The sequence below is a fragment of the Phalangium opilio genome, unplaced genomic scaffold, assembly GCF_054372755.1.
Source record: "Phalangium opilio isolate 3A_F unplaced genomic scaffold, DU_Popi_V2 ptg000041l_1, whole genome shotgun sequence".
Classification (NCBI taxonomy): Eukaryota; Metazoa; Arthropoda; class Arachnida; order Opiliones; family Phalangiidae; genus Phalangium; species Phalangium opilio.
In genome coordinates this window covers 2488014-2510866 of record NW_028324165.1, presented here as the reverse complement: position 1 = coordinate 2510866, position 22853 = coordinate 2488014, and the positions used below count along the sequence as shown (strand labels likewise).

The window sequence follows — 22853 nt, the reverse complement described above, 5'->3', positions numbered from 1 at the left end:
TTTTTTCATAACCTTTTCCTGTCGATTTTGGATACGTTTTTCGAATTGTTCCAAGCTCTTTTCCAAACGTTTGAGCTTTTCTTCTTTCGAACGAGTTCCATTTTTGCCCCCAGACTCCTCGGAACTTTCATTACCGCTTAAATTGTCTGAAGTTTCTTCAGGTTTTGGCGTAGTGCTTGCTAAAGGTCCTGGATCGTCATTTGCTTCTTTAATTACTTTAACTTCGTCATCAGCTCTGGTAGTAGATGGTTTCAAAAGAAACAAGAGAGACAGGAAAATTGTGACTAACCCTAACTTTACCGTTAGCTCTTGCTTTTTCAGTACTTAGTAGGTGTATCACGTATAGAGGTTTAATGGCTGAATATTACTGTTTGTTCATATTGTCACGTATATTTTATCATACGTTTATTAGGATAAGTTTGCATTCTGTATAATGGCTTAGGACCGTTTCAGAGATGAAATTTTAATCTAAACAAAGCTGTGTGGTTTAGAGTGGTTTGATTGAGTTGCAGGAGGTACTGTTTGGAACGTTTCCGTGTCTGTCTGTCTTTTATTACACTAGAGCGCGTTCGCAGATTGCATATGGAAGTAGAAGTGTTCACGTTTTCCGATGGTTGATAAAAATTGTATTTCACCATGTTAATTTTTCTACTTGAGTACCAATCCACACTATTCCTTCATCTGCCTAGTCTCTCGTACATTCCACATAAACCGAATCTGTTGCATTGGCTTCTGAATCCACCACCTTTTGGCGTCCATCTACTTCGTATATTTGAGATAAGCTTCTACTTCATCACCATCGTTAGGGGTACTAGGAACGTCTAGCCTCCAAGGGGCGGGGCTTACGCAAAATGTTCACGGAATTTCGCTATTCATCATCAAATGATTGCCTGCAAGTCTGCAACTCCATTATAATAGTTAGGGGTAAGATTACGGGAACTGTCTAACCACCACACGGAGGAACTTACGACAAATTTCGCGCATCTGTTCTTATCATGCTCTTTAATGATTCATAACTATTATGAACCTCGTATTTTTGGTATTAAATCAGTCCTACATACTTCAACATAAGTTTCATCTTGGAATAAGTTCTGATGAACCTGTCTTAAAACTATTGAATGAAAATTAATTTGAGAGCAAAGAAAAGTTGAAAGTACAACCTTTCTGTTTTCGAGCCAAGGTTTCCCCTCCATTTACGTTGATCTTGTCCCCTTTTTGTTGATATGCTCGTTTACTCATCGGCTAAGGCCTTAATCAACACTGTTTCAACACAAGGTTAGTGGAAAAAGCAAAAATTGCTATAATGGTTTCAACACACCTTTTTTATTCTGTAACACTGCGTTTTCGTACGCACTACTATGAAGTTCGCTTGAACGTTATTGTTTTTAAGCTGTTTGCCCATAGCAAAAAAAGCTTTATACGGCGACCCCTGGAAGCAGGCTTGCTGGCAGGCAGGCTGGCTGTTTCGCGTTCGCGTTCATTTTCGTAAATTTAAATTTCGCGGCAGAGCTCGCCGGAATTTGATTCTCCACCGCACTAGCGACATTTATACTAAATTCGATCATATTTTCGACGAGAAAATGCTGACACTCCGAGGCAGCGGGATACGAACTTACGAGTGAGTGACGACGCCGGTGTGGGGTGCGGATACTCAACGTCTGCGCCACTACGGATTGTTGTTAAGCTATCGATATTTTTCCTATACCTTTCCACGCCTTGCTTATTGGTAGCGGGAATCCCTAATTTCGGGTTTTGTTAAAGACAATATCACACTGCAAACAGCGTTAATATGCCTTGGGGCATATCTTGTTTTGATATTAAATTGTAAATGATGTTTGTGATTTTATATTTTCTGTAGGGAAATTGAAGAAGAAACGCACAACTGGGTTCAAAGTTTCAACTGAATATAAAAAGGGCCTACAACGTCGCATTAGAAAGGGTAAAGAAGAAAAACGATTCAAATGTGATCAGTGTGACTATTCATGCAAGTATGACTACGATTTCATCAAACATCAACGAAGGCATAGCGGTGACAAACCGTTCAAATGTGATCAGTGCGATTATGCATGTAAGCGGAAGTATGTTTTGATCACACATCAACGCGTTCACAGTGGTGAAAAACCCTTCAAATGTCATCAGTGTGACTATGGATTCACGCAGAAGAGTTCATTGATCAGACATGAACTTATTCACAATGGTGAAAAACCCTTCAAATGTCATCAGTGTGACTTCGCAAGTACGCGGAAGAGTGATTTGATCAGACACGAACGCATTCACAGTGGTGAAAAACCCCTCAAAAGTGATCAGTGTGATAGATATATGGTTTTTGGGTTTTGAAATCGCGGTCATCTTGGAAAATGGCTGCCATAAAAGTAATGAAATCGTCGTAGCGGGGTAACGTCTGTATATTTTAGCCTCTTTTACCGCTGTTTCTGGTTTGTGTAAAATCTTGTTAACTATGTAATAGAGATACATCGGTTTTTTTTCTGGTTTTGTTTTAATCCACGACCATCTTGGGAATTGGCGGCCAAAAGTAAGTAAAACGTAAAGGCATAACGTACCTATATTTTAACCAAATAGCTTTACACATGTAACGCGGGGGAACCTTTTCTTCTAGCTTCATAAAATTACACAACTATTTCCCTTCTTCAAGTTATGAACTTCTGGTTTTCTACATAAATTATATGGAAAATGAAATAGATTTTATACCACAAAAATTTAATATTTGATTAGGCCCACATTCAGCCTCGAACCACTCAACATGGCTGACGGAAATACGTGACTAGTCGATTCGTTAATCACGTGTTTTAATTATAATCAATAATTGAGACAAATTATGTTTAAAATGATAATTAGGGCCAGGGGCGTCGGAAGTGTTTTTAAGTTGGGGGGGGGGGCTTGGGCTCCGATGAAGACCAAGGAGGATGTATGGGTCCTGGGATGGCGCCCCAAACCTGCTCCGGAGCGTCTTTTGAAAGCTGTTGTCGTAATTTACACAAGTATAATTTTAAATAGTATAATTATAGATATACACCGGGGATGAGGCATGAGAGTGTAAGGGGATATTCACCGGGGATGAGGCATGAGACTGTAAGACGATATTAACCTGGACTGAGACTATGCATAAGGTATTCAGGGCTGATACTCACTCATACGCTCAATTTTAGTTGAATAAGTGACTAATTAATTTAGAAATAGTAAGCAAAAAGTGACTAAATAGGGGCAAATCAAGCTATAAAAAAGGGCCACTTGAAATGAAATGTTTTCAGAGATGACCGATTTAAAAGATATTTTAAAGGTCGGAGTCGTAATTAAGCCCAATCTATGGTCTTAGATATTTCCAGTCAAAGGAAAGGTCACCTCATAAAACGTCTACGGCGAAATTCAATTACAGAATGCAAAGCATTCAAAAATAAAACAAACATTCATTTGAATTGGATTAATTTAAAATAATAAGTTAAAAATTTGCTGAGCGAGCGAAGCGAGCTCCACGATTTTGGACTTTGATCAACTGTGATCTCGCTATTTTTGCGTTTAAACCGTCATAAGACAAATATATTACGTTTGTGGTCGAGAAGATAAATAACACCGAAATACTCAAAAATCCAAAAATAGTGACAAATAGTAACTAATTTTTGGAAAAGTGACTTTTAGTGAAAAAAGTGACTTAGTATCAGCCCTGGACCGTATTTCTCAAAGAAATTCAGAAAGTATAGCTAAAGTATACTTTACAATTTTTTGTAATGCAGTAGGTCTTAAAATATAGAAATTTTTTATTTTTAATCTAAAATTTAATACCTCACATTTCGTTATAGCAGGGGCTTGAGCCCTCCCTCCCTGCCCCCCCCCGGTTCCGACGCCACTGATTAGGGTTAAGAAAACGAACCTTGGATTGTTTATATTGTTCGTCGTTATAAGTGTGGCGTTTTACTTCACTTGCGGTCGTGATTACGTCATGATGAAATTTCAACCAATGACCGAAGAGGAAGATTTTGAATCTGATGATGTGGTTTATTATTCTATGGAGAATGATGATGATTATTTGCCTGTAAATTTTCCCACGGAAATTATTGAATATGAAGAAGAATTTAAAGTTCAAAAGGATGTTTTGTATCAGGTGTTTTTTTTAGTCAGTTTAATGACGTGGAACATTTTGAATTATACGAATATGTACGCGTTCGACAAGTGTATTTAATCAGAATTAGTAAACTTTAGGTGTACTATAATAATAATAATCTTGATTTTACTTTAACACACAAGAAATCAGAGCAGTGTAACTATCTATTGAATTTAAAGTTTTGTTTTGCAAATTAATTTTCATTTATCAACTTTAACACTTCGAAACCTTTTTAGTATAATCTATGGCCAGGGATAAATTCAATTTTAGAAGTAGGAATGGAGAACGGTTAGTATTTAGTTCAGTCCGACTAATAGCCCAGGATAGACCCCTCCCTCCAACACGTAACGAAAATTTTAAATTATTCTATTGGTTCACTTAAACTACGTTTTGATGACGTTGCTGATGGGGGCGTCGAAAAATACGTAATTCCTTTTTACCTCTATCGCTATGACCCGACTCTTCTTCGGGGCTTTGACGCGCGCCCACATTACTCTGTTCTCCATTCCTACTTCTAAAATTAAATCTATCCCTGATATGGCAAAATATAATCATGAATCTATATAACTATGAATATACAGCTCTATCATATGCCCCTTCTATCATGTCGTTTTGGTTTGGGTGTTACCCTTCCAGCTCAAATAGCCAATCACGAGACAAGAGGAAGTGACGTTTCGAATTTACACACCCCCGGACTCCTCCTCCCTTCTCCCGCTCCTAACACTAGCAGACACGTGACTGATGTCTCCTTTCGCTAAGCCCCGCCCAAACCTTATCGAGAGGTTAGACAGCGTAACGCAGCTGTATATTCATAGTTATATAGATTCATGATATAATGTATTGCTACACATGTCTCAATGAAATTTCTGGTCATTCGAATCAACAGAATCGTCCGTGGGCGTATGATCGAGTGGGCTATGACTTTCCTACTTGGAGAAGAGAGTGGGATGGGGACCTCATCTCTTTTCCTATAAAGTAGCCTCTATAAACAAATCTATGGCAACTACGTTCTCCGAGCATCCTCGATTCCTCGCTGTGTCGGTATGGGGTAATACGGTACGAAAACGTCAAAGATGCCCATTATGTCTTAAAAATAGAAACTACTCTCATACAAATACAATGGTGCTACACGTCATCAACTATGGAAGGGTAGTGGCGTCCGCAAGGTACTCCTGGAGACTTTCATTGCCGCACATGTTCCACCAACATTTTACTCCAGCCCACTATCTCCTCCAAGTCAGGGCCGGAAATAAGCACAGGACACTGGACATTGTCCAATAAAATTTAAAAATGTCCCATAATTTTTTTAAAAACTAAGGGGGTCACTGGACATTTTGACCAATAAATTTTCCGAAGTTTTGATAGCTTGACTATGAAGATGCAACACTATTTTAGCACACTCCAGTGGACAATGTCCAATAAATTTTCCAGTCAAATAGGGGGTCACTGGACACATGTCCTATAAGATTTTTTTCTTATTTCCGGCCCTGCTCCAAGTTAAATCATTGAGCTTCCATGGAGCAATGAAAATGGGAGAAGAATTTGAGGCCATCAGTTAAAGACCGTTTCTGCAGAATCAAGGTCTGCAATTTTTATTGTTCCTTGATAGCGCTCATTCGCCTTGAAAAGTTCATATTTAGAATTGAATAATTCTCTCTTTGAAGCACTTTATTTAAAATTTCAAAAGGGAAATTAGGGAATGCCCGATTGCCCGTGCCAGGCTGCCAGCCCAGCGTGGTAGCGTGCCCCCTTATACCATCGTCTGCTACCATGACTGCTACACAATTTAAACCGAAACTGGCCCCAACATGAAGGGGTTCTGAATTTTCGCATTAAATTTTATTATTCTATAACTTATAGCCTTTTTGTCTTCTCTCTCAATTTATTTGGCAACATTGGGGGAATGATTTTCGTAAAGGATTCGTTGTTTGTTTTTGATAAAATAGCTCTAGTTTGAAAAGTTACGTCTTTAGAGTCAGACATTTCGGAAATGAGTTTAATAAGTCTTCAAAGTGTGGCGCTTAAAGAGGTACTTGAGAAATTATCCGTGGTTTGCGCAGGAATTTTAAATTTCGAAAAACTGGACTTTGTTTATAGGAAATGGAGGCGAATGATTGTAACTGTGATCATTTAAGCAAAGATGATGAAATAAAGCAACTAAAAGCCAAGGTGAGTTTCAAAGCCTATAGTGTTTTGGCCAGTACAGCATGAGCCATCCAATCCAGTATCCCTTTAAAGCGAGTCTCAGCTGTGACTGTGGTTTAGTGTAAAAAAACGGCACTAGATGCTCCCATAGTCGAGGGGTGGAGTTGACTGACCCAATAGGGACTTGGCAATTCGGGCTTAACTCCGTCCCTGCGCCATTATGGTATGTTTTTTTAACAGAAGCTATATAAGCCCCTCCTCCTGGTATGTTTTTTAGCACTAATGGAAGGTAGCCTGACGTTGCATGACGTAGTACTGCCAAGTCCCAATAAGCTTATTTCTGATTGGTTCCTACCTTTGGCTACATAAAATTGGTGTGTAGAAGGTTAATCAGTGTGTTACGGGCGCCACAGTAGCTGATATTTGCTTTAAAGTATAAATTGCAATAGAAAAACCTTAAGTAAACCAATGTTTATTTGTGGGTGATTAGAAACATCATAAGCCTATGGTGATAGGCTTATGGAAACACATCCCTGGACCATTTATAGCGTTATTAAAGGGCTCCCACAAGGTGGGAGCTGTATGCCCACACACTTACAAACTGCAGCCTTGCTTATAGTTCTTGCAAAGCTACCGCGCCCCCAAACCATGGATTAACTAACGCTAGGGATTGTTCACTAACTTAGTTTTCCATGTAATGCTATCGCCAACTACATGTTCTGAATCATTCCTTGATTCCCCTCTTCATTCCCCCAATTTATTGAACCAAAACGGATGTAGACAGCGCCATCTCTCGGCAAAATAAATCGGTTTTTTTCCCAATTTAGGCAGTATTTCAATTTTGACGTCATGGACCACGTGATACTTGGTCCAATTTTCTTATATAACTTCTTGTTAAGGATAGTAGTTGTTGCTAGGGGGCGTTTGGAACATGCATGCGTTATCTTTTTGGGGGAGCGACATATCCCTAGCATTAGTTAATCCATGCCCAAGCCTCTGGTGGCGCCCTTGACGAAAAAACCCCTTCTGATCCCCCCTTTGTTGACGTCACTGGTTTCTCTGTTTTCTTTCTGGACACTTTAAAAGACATTCTGCATAAAGGAAAGTCCTATTTTGTAACGCAGTCTATTTTTTTCAGTGTAATGGTTTAATATCAAACATGAAAGAAGTGAGAATGACAATTTTATTTACGATAAATAAGAAACTGGACGAAATTGAAAGGCTCAATGGGGTCATTGAGGAGTTGGAAAGTGAAATCAAGGATCTGATGGTTTGTAACATTCTTCATTTTCATTGTCGATGTGAAAGAGAATCAGGTTAGAAGTATTAGTTCAATTATTGTTATTTGTTTGTAACATAGGAGGAAAGTGGAATACACGAAAGAGCCGACATTGAACGCGTGAAATCAGAACCTGTTGAAAATGATTTAGGACTGAATGAACAGGAATTATCTCATCCTGTTCTGATAAATCAACAAACGGAAGAACAAATACAAAGGTATATAAAGCAAAAAACCAATGAGAACTTGTCAACGAGGGCGGAGCTAAAACTAGCCTTTGCTTATGCTAAGCTTAGCAGGCCTGTCAACTCCACCCCTCGACTATGGGAGCATCTTGTGTCACTTGTTTAAACTAAACCATAGTCAAGTCTCGGCTATGGTTGAGTTTAAGCTCAAGCATAATATTTTATTTGACTGACTAATTCACGTCCATAAAACTTGATTCGTTAAGCCTTGCCCTGAGAATCGTGAATAAAATCAGAAGTATGTAATGCTTCGAGAGAGAAGTGGGATAATTGTAACATGATTCTTCCCAACATCATTTTATATTTGGAGCAAGGTTACTGTTAAACCGAATCACAGATGCGATAAATAGTTCCCTCATTATTACTCTATTAGTGCTTAACTATTTGCCAAGGCGCATGCATGCGCTTGTGGTCATTTTTGTCCCACGTCAAGACAACCAAGGTTTGTGCAGGGATTTAGCAAATACCATACAGTTCTAGACTTCACCCCACGTTGGGATGCCCATCTGAAGTTTGTTGAGCAGGAAAGCAAATGTTCAAAAAGGGGTCCTTCGCCTGGGAAGAATCATGTTACATGATGTAACTAAAGAGTGTCATCCTTTTTCTATTATCCCCTTCTGATAAAATGTATTAATCTTTTATTACTGTTGCTATATCAGTTTTGACGATTTTTTATTTGTATAGTTCGCAAAGTATACCAGCTGAGATTACCAACGACATTTCCCAAAGTCTGCTTAAAGTGGAAGCCACGAACCTCGAGCAATTTGGGATAGGTATGGTGTCGCATTATTGTAATTCTGACACGCAACCTGATGTAGTTCCAGTTTGATGAAACTATTTGGTTTATTTTTTCGTTTTGATCATTAAGGTTGTAACCGATTTGCTTAAAAAGCTGAGGTTTACAGAGTAAGAAATAATGAGACAAAATTAGGTGGCAAAATTCTATCTCGTTTATTATACCAGATCCTGGTTAGGTTAGTGTTATACATCAAAAAGATTATTTATGGGGTTAGTTAAATTTAGTAATAATTTATGATAATGCTATTTACAATGTGATACTTAAATTGGGAAGCGCCAGTAGGGAATGTCCGTACTAAAATAACATAACACTTACAGTGATAAGTAGAGCCATGTGAACTGTGTCTTTTGGTCTTGAAAACGGTACGCGACTAGTGTGAGAGCGCTATAATACAATAAACCGTTAGAGGGTCGGAAGGGGCGACCGTCTATTACTGCCGGCGACAGATCTTAGCCACTCGGGTGTTGAAGAGGAATCCCACTGACTAACTTACTAACCAAAGTACCACGGACTAACTAACCACCTACTAATAACTCAGCTCCTAAAAACAAACAATAAAAGATAGAACATTACATCTCCCTTTTCTTTAGAAAAATGTACATAACGTTTATAAGAACTAAATCTCATCGATGAGGCGTTTCGGAGCAAATCGATGAGAGCGAAGATTATACCGGGGTTGAGGTTGAGGTACCGGTGAGTTATCTTCGTTAGGCACTGATGGTGAGGTAGCAACTGCTAATGCTTCCGTTTGGAGGTGCGGTGGTGTGTTAGTGAGATCAGAATTATCACATGGTATGAGAGGTGTGTGAGTTGGTAACAGTTTATAGTACGACGCGTTTCGTGTGACTGATTGTCCATTCCGTTCCGCAGTTATCATTGATCCTTTGATTGCTGTGATGGAATAGGGTTCAGGGTCAAAATACGGTGACATTTTGTTGGTGTGAGAAGCTTTAACTAGAACTTGGTCGTGCAGCTTGAATTGATGGGGTCGTGCGTTCTTTTTGATATCATGATAAACCTTTATTTTGGTTTTCTCTAAACGATCGGAATCGGCAACCTTCATTGAGCGAGGTGTAGGTTGAGCTGGGGATGGTAGTTTCGTTCGTAGAGAACGTCCAAACATGAGCTCTGATGGTGGTACTCCGGTCGTACTGTGAGGGGTATTGCGATAGTTGAACAGGAAACGTTGGAGTTCATCGCGCCAATCGGTGCCTGCAACATCAGCAGCACGGATCGTTTTGTTAAGTGAGGCCATGAATCTTTCGGCCGTGCCATTGGCTTGAGGCCAATATGGTGTGATCTTTCGATGGTGTACTCCAAGTATTGACAAATAATCAGCGAATACGTGCGAGCTGAACGGCGGGCCGTTATCCGTTTTAATAACATCTGGTAACCCGCATATGGCGAATATTCTAGACAGAATCTTGACGTTGGCTTCCGCCGAGGTAGACGATACAATTTCTGCTAGAGGATAACGAGAATGTTCATCCATTATGACGAGTAGGTAATGTCCTTTAAAGGACCTAGATGATCCAATGCAATTTGTGACCAAGGTTTGGCTGGAAGTGTGGTCATTTGTAGTGGTTCCTTGACGGAGTGTGGAACAGAAGACAAACAAGGTACACAAGCTCGAATCACTTGCTCCACTAGTACATCCATTCTCGGAAACCATACTTTCGTACGAAGAAGTTGCTTGGTTTTAACCAGGCCAAGGTGTCCTTCGTGGGCTATCGCGATGACGCGGTTCTGTAGAGCGTGTGGTATATAAATACGATGATGTTTTAAGAGTATGCCGTCCACGACAGCGAGTTCCGATTTGATGGATTCAAAAACCTTTAAGTGGTCGCTGCGATCGGCATCAATAGATGAGCTTCGCCATTGGTTGGTACTAAGACAGTGGATTACTGCTTGAACGAGTTTATCTTCATTGGAAGCTGCTTTGATTTCTTCGTAAGTTACTGCCTTTGGTACTGCGTGATGAGCGATATGACGAATGTGAGCTTCGGTCGTTACGGACAGACACTTGTTTGGTTCTGACGTGTTTCGCGCTGGATGTCGCGACAGATAGTCTGCAGGATTGAATTTTCCTGGTTGGTATTCTAACTTCATGTCATATGGTGCAAGGCGGAGATTCCATCGTTCGATTCTTGCAGATGTTCTTGCCTTGGGATTTCCCAGTAATGTTAGCAGTGGTAAGTGATCAGTAATGACGGTGAACTGAGATCCATAGATGTACAAGTGATAGTGCTCGCAACTCCAAACAACGGCTAACGCTTCCCTTTCAGTTTGCGAGTAACGAGTTTCCACATCTGTTAGAGCTTTGCTAGCAAAAGCGATAATGTGGATTGTGTCTTTATCCTTTTGCGTCAAAATAGCTCCGAGCCCGGTCGGACTAGCATCAACATAAATGGTTGTGCATTTGGTTGGGTCAAAATATGACAGAATCGAGGCATTGGCAAGGTGTTGACGTAAGACGTGTAAGGCAGTGTCCTGTTCGTCGGTCCAATTCCAGGTTGCTTCTTTTTTCGTGAGTTGGCGCAAAGGACGTGTAACATCTGAGAAGTTGGGTATGAAACGAGAACAATACGTTGCCAAACCCAAGAGACTACGGATCTCGTCTGGTGTTGTCGGTGTGTCAATGGTTTGCAATGACTGGATTTTCGACTGATGGACGGAAACACCATACCGTCCAAAAACATGACCATAAAAGTCTATTTCCGACTGGCGGAAAGCGCATTTTTCTGAATTAAGCGTGACGTTGTGGTCGGACAGCCTTTGGAGGACTTTGTCCAGTGCCTCGTCATGGTCAGTCAAGTTTTTTCCAAAAACTAAAAGATCATCCGAGACATTTAGAGCGCCGTCGATGTTCTGGATGATGCAATGGATAACGTGATGAAAGATTTCGGCTGCCGAGCTTATTCCAAAACTCAGTCTTTTGTACCGAAAGAGGCCGCGATGCGTACTGAAGGTGGTGATATCTCGGGACGATTCATCTAGTAGTAACTGATGGTAACCTTTGTTAAGGTCTAATTTTGAGAAGACTGTGGATCCATTCAGTTTGTGAATCACATCTTCGATTGTGGGCATTACGTGACAGACTCGAATGATTGCGGTATTCGGGATTCTCATGTCGACACAGAGTCGTAATGGGATATTGCTGTCAGAGTTCTGTTCTGACGGTGGTCGCTTGACAATCAAAACTGCTGGAGTAACCCATGTACTTTGTCCGGTGACGGGTTCAATGATATCGTCTTGCTGGAGCTGGGTTAACTCTGCTTCTAGAGCTTCTCTCAGGTGAAAAGGAATCCTTCGATGCGGTTGGGTTACTGGTGTAATAGACTCATCTATGGCCAGCTTAATCTTGACATTTTTTATGAGTCCAATGCCGTGAAATAGCTTTGGGTATTTGTCGATAATATCTCTCGCAATCATGGAGTTGAGAGTGTGCTTCACTCTACCAGGTGGATTGATAAGTTGTAGATCACGCAGGCTATGATAACCTAGGATGGAGGGTGAGGAGCTTCCTTGATCACTGGTAACGTGAAAGCATCCGTGGGCCTGTCGGTTTAACATCTTAATGTCGGTGTGAAATTTGCCGATTAATTTGAGAGGCGTGTCTGAGCCATACGGAAATATCTGTAGCGAAGATGGAGACAATGATGGCTTGTCTTTCAGCGTGTGATAGCTTTGTAGGTTTAACAGGTTTACACTGGCACCTGTGTCCATCAGGAGGGTGACAGCCGTATTTCCGAGCGTAACGTCGACCAGTGGTAACGAGGCTGCTGATTCGTAACCATCAAATAAGGTGAATAAAAATTCAGTTTCGTCAGCTGTCTCAGTGGTAGGTTCTGCATCACCGGATTCGGTATATGTAGTTAACGTCGTGACTCGTGGTTGTTGATGACGTTTGTTTCCAGACGTTGTCCCTTGCTTGGTGAAGCGAGATGGTGTGAAACTTGAGGTAGAGCGACAGACTTTACTAAAATGATTCGGTATTCCACACTTATTGCAGGTTTTGCCTTTTGCGGGACAAGGGAACTTGGTATGAGGGTAAACTTCTCCACACAGACCACAAGTGGTGTGTTGATCAGATTTCTTTAAGTTATTGTCAAATTGACGATGTTGAGGTTGATTAACCCTTGGTTTATTTTGGTGATCCAATCGATGTGATTGTTTTCCTAAGTAGTGTGTTACTTCTTGGTGCGAAGTGACTTTCTTACTTGTATTCTCGATGGTTGACGCCTGTGATTCTGATATCTCCATCAGACGACCTTTCTCTAGGATTTGGTAAAGAGTTAAGGATGGATTCTCAAAAGCAGCTCGTCTCAGCTTCTTTGATATGCAGGTTTGCACAATATGACGTTTTAACTCCAAATCTAGATCAGCGAAGGTACAATAACTAGATAATGAACGTAAACGAACATGGTAATCATCGATTGATTCGTCTTCTCTTTGCCGAGATTTTCTGAATTTGAAGACCTCAAAATCTGCATTTTGTTTCGGTGCGAAGTGTGTGGTTAAAAGGATCTTGGCATCCTCATATGTTGCGGTATTTTCATTGCCAGGTAAAGCATAAAAAACATCTTGAACTTCATCACCCACACAATGCAAAAATAGAGCTTTTTGCCTCTGATCATCTCTAACGCCAGAAGCTACTAGATAGTTATCAAATTTGGTGGTCCATTTCTTCCAAGCAGCGTTAAGATTAGCGGTATCATTGTGCAGCGCAAAAGGTAGAAGTACAGGTAACGATAAAGCCATATTATTGTAGGATGACACAACGCATGTGATGTAAAGCAAATAAGCCTTGGCGGTACATTAAGAGACGACAATCGAAGATTTTGGCAAGTTAATTTTGATTAAAGCTTGCCTGAGCATTCCTCGGAGGTTCGAAAAAAGACTCCGTCGCCAATGTAGTGTTTGGTGATGATTATTAGATTAAATAATGACACATTATGTTAGAACGTAGGAAAACATATATTGCGTAGTTCGCTCCGCGAATCTCTCTTAGCTATATATCTTTTACTAGCCTAGATGGCGTTACAGACAATACAGTTTGTGGCGGGAAATATGATAGTGATAAAACAAACAATAAAAGATAGAACATTACAGCGAAGCGCAGTTCGAAATGTCTCCTGTCCCAACGACAGATTCGCCTCCCGAGAACAATCTTAACGTTAACGATTCTTATCCCAAATCACGAATTTCTTCGACCAAGAGAGGAAATGAGAGTATAGCAACTCGATCCAAGAAATTGTGCCTTGAAAAACATGGGGAATTGTCGTCGCTTGACGCAGATAAGGAAAGCAATTCTCTAGAAGAAGCTCTAGAGAAGAATCTTGATGATGACCAGTCCAAAATCACCTTGACCGATTCAAAGAAAACTGATAATAGACAAAATCAAACTATGAAACTGTGTTTGCCAAGCGATTTACCAAAAGTACCGATTGAAGTTGAAGATAATACTTCAGTGTCCGGCTCTGATACATCCGAAAGTAGCTCGTCAAGTAGTTCCGAAAGTAGCTCGTCAAGTAGTTCCGAAAGCAATACAACTTCTGCCAGTTCGGAAATTGGTAAGTCATTTTACGCTTAAGGTCAGCAACGTATTTCAGGACGTAAAAATCGTCAAAATTGAGCCACTTACAGTAGAATTTAGAAACCTCACCAAAAACAGAGGATGTTTCGGAATTTTCTAGTGGTAGTTCCCCTAACAGGTTTTTTAACCCCGTCCTTTCTAACCCTCATTACTTTCTGTCTTCCCTGGGATTTTTCAACCTCATCCTCAATCCTTTGCATTTTAAAGCTTCCAAAAATTTTGTGTCATTTAAATTAATACGTTTTTAACTTTAAATTTAAACGGAAAATCGTCCCGGCGAATAATATTAAGCTCAAAACTTGGTTACCTAAATTCAGCGGTTGAGCCTGAGCTCCCTTTTAAAATGCAGGTACCCGGCCGTACTTGGTGTCTTAAGGAGCCCAAGCAAACGTTGCTCAGATTGATAAGACCTTAGTGCTTTACTCCCAATGGTCTTTGAAACTGTGAATAATTTCATCTAAAGAATATTTAAGAGAACTTACTCCGTCTTTACAGCAGTCCTCGAATATTTGCAAGTGGTTAATCGGTTCTTGAGAATAATTGTCCTTCGCGTGCTAGGAGGTTCTATACGAGGCGTTTCGAATATATCGTGTAGCTCACCTATGGCCCAAGATGCATACTTTGTGTGTGGACTGTGAAGCCTTACCGCTTTTGGTCTTACTGATAATGAAATATGAAACGATCTATTATTGAAAATGTAATGGACACAATTTGAATGCATTGAAAATAACTTAATGAATGGGGAAACAAGGATTTTAAAGAGAAAATGGTGTTAATGTAAAGAGCCTTGCGATTTGAGTAGAGCCTTTCGGCAAAATAAGGTTATAGTCGTTGCAAACTATCCAAGACGATTTCATGTGACTCAATTGTTGCAATAAGTAAATCACGATTTTGTCACATACACCGCTTATGCTGAGTGACTACCTTCGTGGGAGAAGTGGCCATCATATCCTAAAATTATGATATCCGACTTATCGAAAATTTTCCACTTTCTCCACCATCATATTCTGCTCAAAAGGGTAACGCCAGTCCAAGTGCTTAATTTGGTGTTACGTGTTAACGAATTGCAATTACTTGCATTTAAACTCGATCACCTAGAAACAAAAAAGAAGAGAGGAAATTATAACGCCTTTCAATAACGGCAGTCATATCAATTTCCCTTCCAATTTATTTTATAAGCATATTTATATTGCAATAGACTAAAACCTTAAATATTTTCTTAATAATTAACAACCATTAGTTTCCACTTTCTGATGGGTAAAATCTTCGGAGATAGTCATATCGATTCGGAGCGGTATTAATTTTGTTTTCCGAACCTTGTTTTCTTTAACTTGGTGTCATTTTTGTCCTCGGCATGACCGGTTTTAGCAAGTGCTATTGAACAGTTTGATTCAAAGTGTGACAAATTTCAAATTGCTTGCTTTCTGAAGTAAAATTCGAGAAGCAGCGTTCAACTCTTTGCAAATATTCTCCTGAATATAACAGTGATCTTGAACGTCACATTAAAAATGGCACTGAAGAAAAACGCTTCAAACTTGATCAGTGTGACTATACTAGCTCTGAGAACAGTTCTTTGAAAAAGGGAAAGCTTTCATTCCCCCTCCCTGATCGAACCCGGTGACATCACTGCAAATATATTCAGTCAGATTTGTGCACCTCCTAGGTTCACATGGGTTATCATTCAAACAAATAATATAGAATGTGTTTTATAAGTATATTTTATTACCCTACAATTCTTTTTTCAAGTTTCCACAATCTCAAAGCATATATTGGGTTAGGTAAGATCAAGTCTTTGGGGACCGCTGTTTCGACTCGGACATGGATTATTTCTGTTTCCAAACTCGTTTTCTTTGATAATACATTCAGTGTATGATCGGTGTGATTATGCTAGTACCCGTAAGAGTACTATAATCGCACATCAAGGCATTCGTAGCTGTGAAAAACCCTTCAAACGTGATCAGTGTGAGTTTCCAGCACATTGAAGAATAATTTGATCAAACATCGACGCATTCATAGTGGCGAAAGACGATTCAAATGTTGTCAGTGTGATTATGTCTGCACTCAAAAGAATATTTTGATCAGACATCAACGTAACAATCACAATATATATAATATTGAATATAACCCTTTATTTAACTATAATAAACCATATTTGATATAACAAATGGTATATAAGTAATTATATCTTCGCTATTAAAGAATAAAAATTTTACCATAATAATTGATTAATATGTTTTTGCTTTGAATCTTAATTTGCTTGTTTAATAACTTTATCGTTGTCATCACTTCTTGTGCTAGTTGGTTTCAGCAGAAACAGGAAAGACTGCAAAATTGTCGCTAACTTTACCCTTGACTTCATACTTGTGTTTCTTCACTACTTGTAGCAGAAGTTTATGACTTCTTATCCTGGGAAGTATTGGACTCTAACCATATCCGGAACCATCTCTGTTAGCCAACTTCTTATTAGGTCCGATCACCGCGCCACCTACGGCGCTTCTCTCATTTTGTGCTGGCAGGCTGATTTGCGTGCCAGCAGCGGGCAAGTAACGAAACTTTAAGGTGTGTCCTGTGGTTTGAGGTAACGAATCAGAAACGGTGACAAGAACAGCTGTTAATAGAGTTTGCTCGAAATTCCGGTCAAACTAGTGTGGGGTCCTAGGCCCACGGATTGTAATGGATTTTCTAGCCAGACGGCTTTTCAACGATTGGCGCTGAAGAAGTTTTGAACACGCCCCAAAGTTTGAGAGCCACAGCCTCGCGGCGTGGGATTTTTTAAGTAGACTAGATCGTTTTCCTAGTGGGGAGGAAACTTTCGACCCTCTTTTACGAATGCCATAGGCAATTTTGACTAGCAGGGATGGATACTATATAAAGCCTTAGTGTCCAATACTTCCCAGGATAAGAAGTCATTAACTTTTGCTTGTAGGTGTTATCATGCACCTACGGAGATTTAATGGCAAAATATGACTTCATATTGTCAGTTTTACCCAAATTTCTAACGTGGGATCAAGTTTGAAATTTGAATCATATATATATATATAAGTTGTTTGTTAGTTCTTTATGACATACACAGTCACGATTAGTTAATTTCCAAATTCGACCAAGCTGCGGGGTTGATATCAGTGATACCATAAGAAAATAATAAATAACTCCCTATAAGTATGAAACGTAGTACATTTTCATACTACAGCATTTGCTTCCAAATTTCGCGCTTACGCTTTTACGCCCCGTGGGAGAAGTTACGGTACTACGAGTAAGGTGTCCGCGAAAGGCACGATGGGCCGGGGAAATATCGCCGCGCCCGTAGAGACACACGTAAACTCCTTACCTCGTACCAGTGTGGGCGCTAACCTCGTTCGTCAAAATCTCGCGCCATCTATTAATTTATTATGATAATTTTGACATGTACTTAATCAGTTATAATTATCATAATAATAACGTCTAGACCTTTAACTATTTAATTACAATATAAAATTTGAAAATTTTCTAAACAAATATTTCATCTTTTTTAACGCCAAAAACTCTTAATAGGTGGCATTAGAAACTTTTTACAAATTTCAATGGAAGAAAATGCTGTTTACATGGCTTAAATGTAGAGTTTCATACTTATAGGGAGCTATATATTATTTTCTTATGGTGATACCAGGAATTAAAAAATCTTCCACGTTCCCATGTTATCCCAAAGCGTAAGGTCAAACCTTTGGAAACCGCTGTTTCGACTCGGACATCGTTTATTGTTTCTGAACTTGTTTCGTTTGCCTTTGTGTCTTTTTAAGCCTAAGCATAATCAATTGCCTTTGAACAGTGAGATGTTTGTGACGGGAGTTGTATGATATCATATGAAGGTTTAATTTATTTCCTTTCTGTAGGAAAATCCGAGAAAAAATGTTCAACTCGATACAAATGTTCACCTGAATATGAAAGAGATCTTGAACTTGACATTCGAAAGGATACCAAGGAAAAACGCTTCAAATTAGATCAGTGTGACTATGGTAGCAAGAATAAGAGTAATTTGATCACACATCAACGCATTCACACTGGAGAAAAACCCTTCAAATGTGATCAGTGTGACTATGCTAGTATGCGGATGGTTTATTTGATCACACATCAACGCATTCACACTGGAGAAAAACCCTTCAAATGTGATCAGTGTGACTATGTAAGTACGCGGAAGAAAGATTTGAACAAACATCAACGCATTCACAGTGGTGGCAAACCCTTCAAATGTGATCAGTGTGACTACGCAAGTGCGCGGAAGAGAAATTTGATCACACATCAACGCATTCACACTGGAGAAAAACCCTTCAAATGTGATCAGTGTGACTATGCAAGTGCGCGGAAGAGTAATTTGATCAAACATCAACGCATTCATAGCGTTGAAAAAACTCTTCATATGTGATCAGTGTGATTATGGCAGCACGCAGAAGATTAGTTTGATCAGACATCGACGTTATAATCACATGGACTAATAAAATAGATTGTAGTTAAGCATACTCATCAATTTAAAACTTGGAAAGAACCATTTCAAAATGTGTTAATTGCGCAACGTGTTTTCATTTTCGTTTCACACATTACCGTTCTTGACAACTGTAGTAGACGCTCACTAACAAAATATTTTCGTTCATAGCAAAATTATAAAATACTAAAAAACCAATCGTGACGGAATAGTCACAGGGCAGGCTACACGGTTTTACAAAATTGTGGAATGTAACAAGCCTAACGTCTTAACGGAAAACTGGTAGTTATACGATGTTTGTGTTAGTTATTTATAAAACCTTCACGACAATATTTAATGTAACCCTTTTTTGAAAACTATAATTAACAATATTTGAAATGACAAATGGTGTATCAGTAATTATATCTTCGCTATTAAAGAATGATATTTTTACCATAATAATTGATTAATCATAATTTGCTTCTTTCCTTACTTTAACTTCTTCATCAGCTCTGGTAGTAGATGGTTTCAAAAGAAACAAGAGAGACAGGAAAATTGTCGCTAACCCTAACTTTACCGTTGAATTCATGCTCTTGCTTTTTCAGTACTTAGTAGGTGTATCACGTAGAGGTTTAATGGCTGAATATTTCTGTTTGTTCATATTGTCACGTATATTTTATCATACGTTTATTAGGATAAGTTTGCATTCTGTATAATGTCTTAGGACCGTTTCAGAGATGAAATTTTAATCTAAACAAAGTTGTCTGGTTTAGAGTGGTTTGATTGAGTTGCAGGAGGTACTGTTTGGAACGTTTCCGTGTCTGTCTGTCTTTTATTACACTAGAGCGCGTTCGCAGATTGCATATGGAAGTAGAAGTGTTCACGTTTTCCGATGGTCGAGAAAAATTGTACTTCACCATGTTAATTTTTCTACTTGTGTACCAATCCACACTATTCCTTCATCTGCCTAGTCTCTCGTACATTCCACATAAACCGAATCTGTTGCATTGGCTTCTGAATCCACCACCTTCTGGCGTCCATCTACTTCGTATATTTGAGATAAGCTTCTACTTCATCACCATCGTTAGGGGTACTATAGTCTGTCAAACGAAAGAAGAGCCCTGAGAAATTTGTCCAAATTGGTGTCGCCACCATCGACCCCATAGTACTTTATCAACTTGTTTTGTTTTGTCAATAGTCGTCTGTAATATAGTCTGCTATAAACAGATAGGCTTAATCGCAATAGAACCAATAAATTTTGCTATATATATTTAATATGTTTATGTTTCATGGTTTTTTACGATCATCGAGTATTAAAGAATAAAAAAAAAAATAAACGACAAGACACCAGTTTTATCTTTGTTGAACTAGCATTGCAATATATTTTAATGCCATAAGTTAAAGTACTTGTCCATAAGTCTAAGTAGTAAGTAGTTCAGCATCAAAGCGTCTTCAGTCCACATCTTCATCAGAGTCTTCGCTGTCTTCTTGCATGGCTGCGTTCAGTAACCGGCATCAAAAACATCGATGACTAAAAGATGACATCGATGTCTTACTGAACGGTTTTTCGCGTCTTTGGGCGTGACGTCATGATGCTCATCGGATGCCCATCAGAAAAATCAGCTGTGAGAGGAGGTTTTTTTGATGAGCATCGGATTCATGACGTAAATTTCGTCATTTTGCGCGGCGGAATAAAAAAAAATGGGGGGAACTACATCCCAATCTCCAATTTTAAATAATATTATGGATAATAATACTAAAAAGCAATATATTATTTCGGTAAAAAAATGGATTCTGACAGAATTTTGATTTAATTGATAACTTTAAGTATAATATCTTTGTAAATAGTTCGGATTTATTATTTAAGCCTCTGCCATAACGTTATCATAATATCGTCGCCATTATGAAAAGCATCGATTACACAAAATTGTGCCGTTCAACAACTGCAACGTCATCATGACGTCAAAAGAACATCGATTTCATTTTCCCAAACATCGATGTTTTTCCTGATGAGTGTTACTGAACGCAGCCATATTAATTATATGCATGAGTATTGGGAAAAAGATCCCATCATCGAAACCACAATTGAACCTCTTAAAATTAATATGCAAGAAGACAGCGAAGACTCTGATGAAGATGTGGACTGAAGACGCTTTGATGCTGAACTACTTATGGACAAGTACTTTAACTTATGTCATTAAAATATATTGCAAAGCTAGTTCAACAAAGATAAAACTGGTGTCTTGTCGTTAATTTTGTTTTTTATTCTTTAATACTCGATGATCGCAAAAAATCATGAAACATAAACATATTAAATATATATAGCAAAATTTATTGGTTCTATTGCGATTAAGCCTATCTGTTTATAGCAGACTATATTACAGACGACTATTGACAAAACAAAACAAGTTGATAAAGTACTATGGGGTCGATGGTGGCGACACCAATTTGGACAAATTTCTCAGGGCTCTTCTTTCGTTTGACAGACTATAGGAACGTCTAGCCTCCAAGTGCGGGGCTTACGCAAAATGTTCACGCAATTTCGCTATTCATCATCAAATGATTGCCTGCAAGTCTGCAACTCCATTATAATAGTTAGGGGTAAGATTACGGGAACTGTCTAACCACCACACGGAGGAACTTACGACAAATGTTCGCGCATCTGTTCTTATCATGCTCTTTAATGATTCATAACTATTATGAACCTCGTATTTTTGTTATTAAATCAGTCCTACATACTTCAACATAAGTTTCATCTTGGAATAAGTTCTGATGAACCTGTCTTAAAACTATTGAATGAAAATTAATTTGAGAGCAAAGAAAAGTTGAAAGTACAACCTTTCTGTTTTCGAGCCAAGGTTTCTCCTCCATTTAAGTTGATCTTGTCCCCTTTTTGTTGATATGCTCGTTTACTCATCGGCTAAGGCCTTAATCAACACTGTTTCAACACAAGGTTAGTGGAAAAAGCAAAAATTGCTATAATGGTTTCAACACACCTTTTTACCTCTCCGTGTGACGTAGTCCAGGAGAGGTTCTGTAACGGCCGGTTCTGTCTGTCTGTCTGTCTGTGTGCCTGTCTGTCCGTTGTTACACCCACGTGACCGCGTTCGCAGTTTGCGTATCAAAGCAAACGTGTTCGCCATTTCCGAACTGCTTTCACAGTCACGGAAACGGCTCCTCTACTTGAGTTCTCACACCACCATCTTCTGATCTTTGTCCATCCCACACGAACACCAGTCTGTACTTACTGGCTTCTAATCACCACCATCTTCTGCTGGTCTTTGTCCATCCCACTTGGACACCAGTCTGTACATACTGGCTCCTAAACACCACCATCAACTGGTCTTCCGTCTATTCCACATAGACACCAATCTGTATCATTGTCTTCTACTCCATTATCATCGTTTGGTTTTAGGATATACGCGGCGATCAGCTAGGGTTACGAGAAACGTCTAGCCTCCCTAAGGTGGGATCGCCACCAAAGGTTTTCGCAATTGCGCTTTTTCCTTACTATTATAATGGAAACGAATCGTATATATACCCCAAAATCTGAAGAAAGCGGGCAAGAGGGGTACCCTTCACTTTAAACGTCAATATTAGCAAAGTTTGAGATGATAATAGGCATAACTTTATTTTAAACGATTTAACTATTATTAATGTTAATTATTGAAGATTAAAATAATTAAAAATAATTATATTTATTTAATTATTAAAGATAAACCTCTCGTGCAAAGGGAGAGATTATCATTGCCTCCTATATCTACCAAGGCCCGTGCATGCGATATATTTCCTTCATTGCCTCCTATATCTTTCAAGGCCCGTGCATTGTGATATATTTCATTCATTGCCTCCTATATCTATCAAGGCGCGTGCATTGTGATATATTTCATTTATTGCCTCCTTTATCTATCAAGGCCCGTGCATTGCGATATATTTTTCAAAACAACAACAAAAATGGGAAGCTCCTCTCAGAAACATAATCATTTCTTTTCTCTGTATATGAAATGAAAATATGGATAATATTGCGCTCCTTCTTTAACGGTATGAATCCTTGCCTGTCTATTAATATTTTACGTAGGAGTAATACGTTTTTAGCGAAGTCTAGAGAGGATAAACATAAGCGAAATTGTTTCGAAAAAAAAACTACTGCTTCCACTAATGGGTTTATACTCCTTGTTACTGTTGTATAGAGTAATCATGATAAAAGCTTAAAAAATACGAGAGGACAGACCTTTTT

General features: G+C 39.0%; 1 protein-coding gene and 2 long non-coding RNA genes across 5 annotated transcripts in view; 2 read left to right on the top strand and 1 right to left on the bottom strand.

Moving 5' to 3' along the window:
* Positions 1-316: 316 nt before the first annotated feature.
* LOC149679318 (uncharacterized) lies at positions 317-22137 on the bottom strand. Of its 2 annotated transcripts, XR_016365736.1 has the most exons (4): positions 21613-22137; positions 21455-21554; positions 21262-21405; positions 317-898 (listed from the first exon to the last, which is right to left on the bottom strand). It is a non-coding gene; the product is annotated as an uncharacterized LOC149679318 (long non-coding RNA). The 2 variants fall into 2 exon arrangements; XR_016365735.1 differs by lacking the exon at positions 317-898 and having other exon boundaries at positions 20929-21405.
* Positions 3368-22853, top strand: part of LOC149679315 (uncharacterized) — a 35200-nt gene continuing 15714 nt past the window's right edge. Inside the window, exon 1 of the long non-coding RNA XR_016365728.1 lies at positions 3368-4117. This is a non-coding gene — a long non-coding RNA (uncharacterized LOC149679315). The remainder of the gene's footprint in view (positions 4118-22853) is intronic.
* Positions 5716-19078, top strand: LOC149679319 (uncharacterized). 2 transcript variants are annotated; one of them, XM_089834999.1, is made up of 6 exons: positions 5716-6146; positions 6215-6286; positions 7401-7532; positions 7623-7759; positions 8471-8559; positions 18051-19078. In XM_089834999.1, the coding sequence occupies exons 1-6, from the start codon at positions 6108-6110 to the stop codon at positions 18578-18580; spliced, it is 999 nt and encodes a 332-aa protein (XP_089691125.1). In that variant the 5' UTR covers positions 5716-6107; the 3' UTR covers positions 18581-19078. The 2 variants fall into 2 exon arrangements, with proteins under 2 accessions (XP_089691125.1, XP_089691126.1); XM_089835000.1 differs by lacking the exons at positions 5716-6146; positions 6215-6286; positions 7401-7532; positions 7623-7759; positions 8471-8559 and adding an exon at positions 13714-14158.

Bases quoted from the DNA above. Each gene is read 5' to 3' on its own strand.
- LOC149679319 (XM_089834999.1), top strand. From the start codon at position 6,108: ATGAGTTTAATAAGTCTTCAAAGTGTGGCGCTTAAAGAG. The intron at 6,287-7,400 runs GTGAGTTTCAAA...TATTTTTTTCAG, and splicing joins TAAAGCAACTAAAAGCCAAG to TGTAATGGTTTAATATCAAA. The intron at 7,760-8,470 runs GTATATAAAGCA...TTATTTGTATAG, and splicing joins ACGGAAGAACAAATACAAAG to TTCGCAAAGTATACCAGCTG.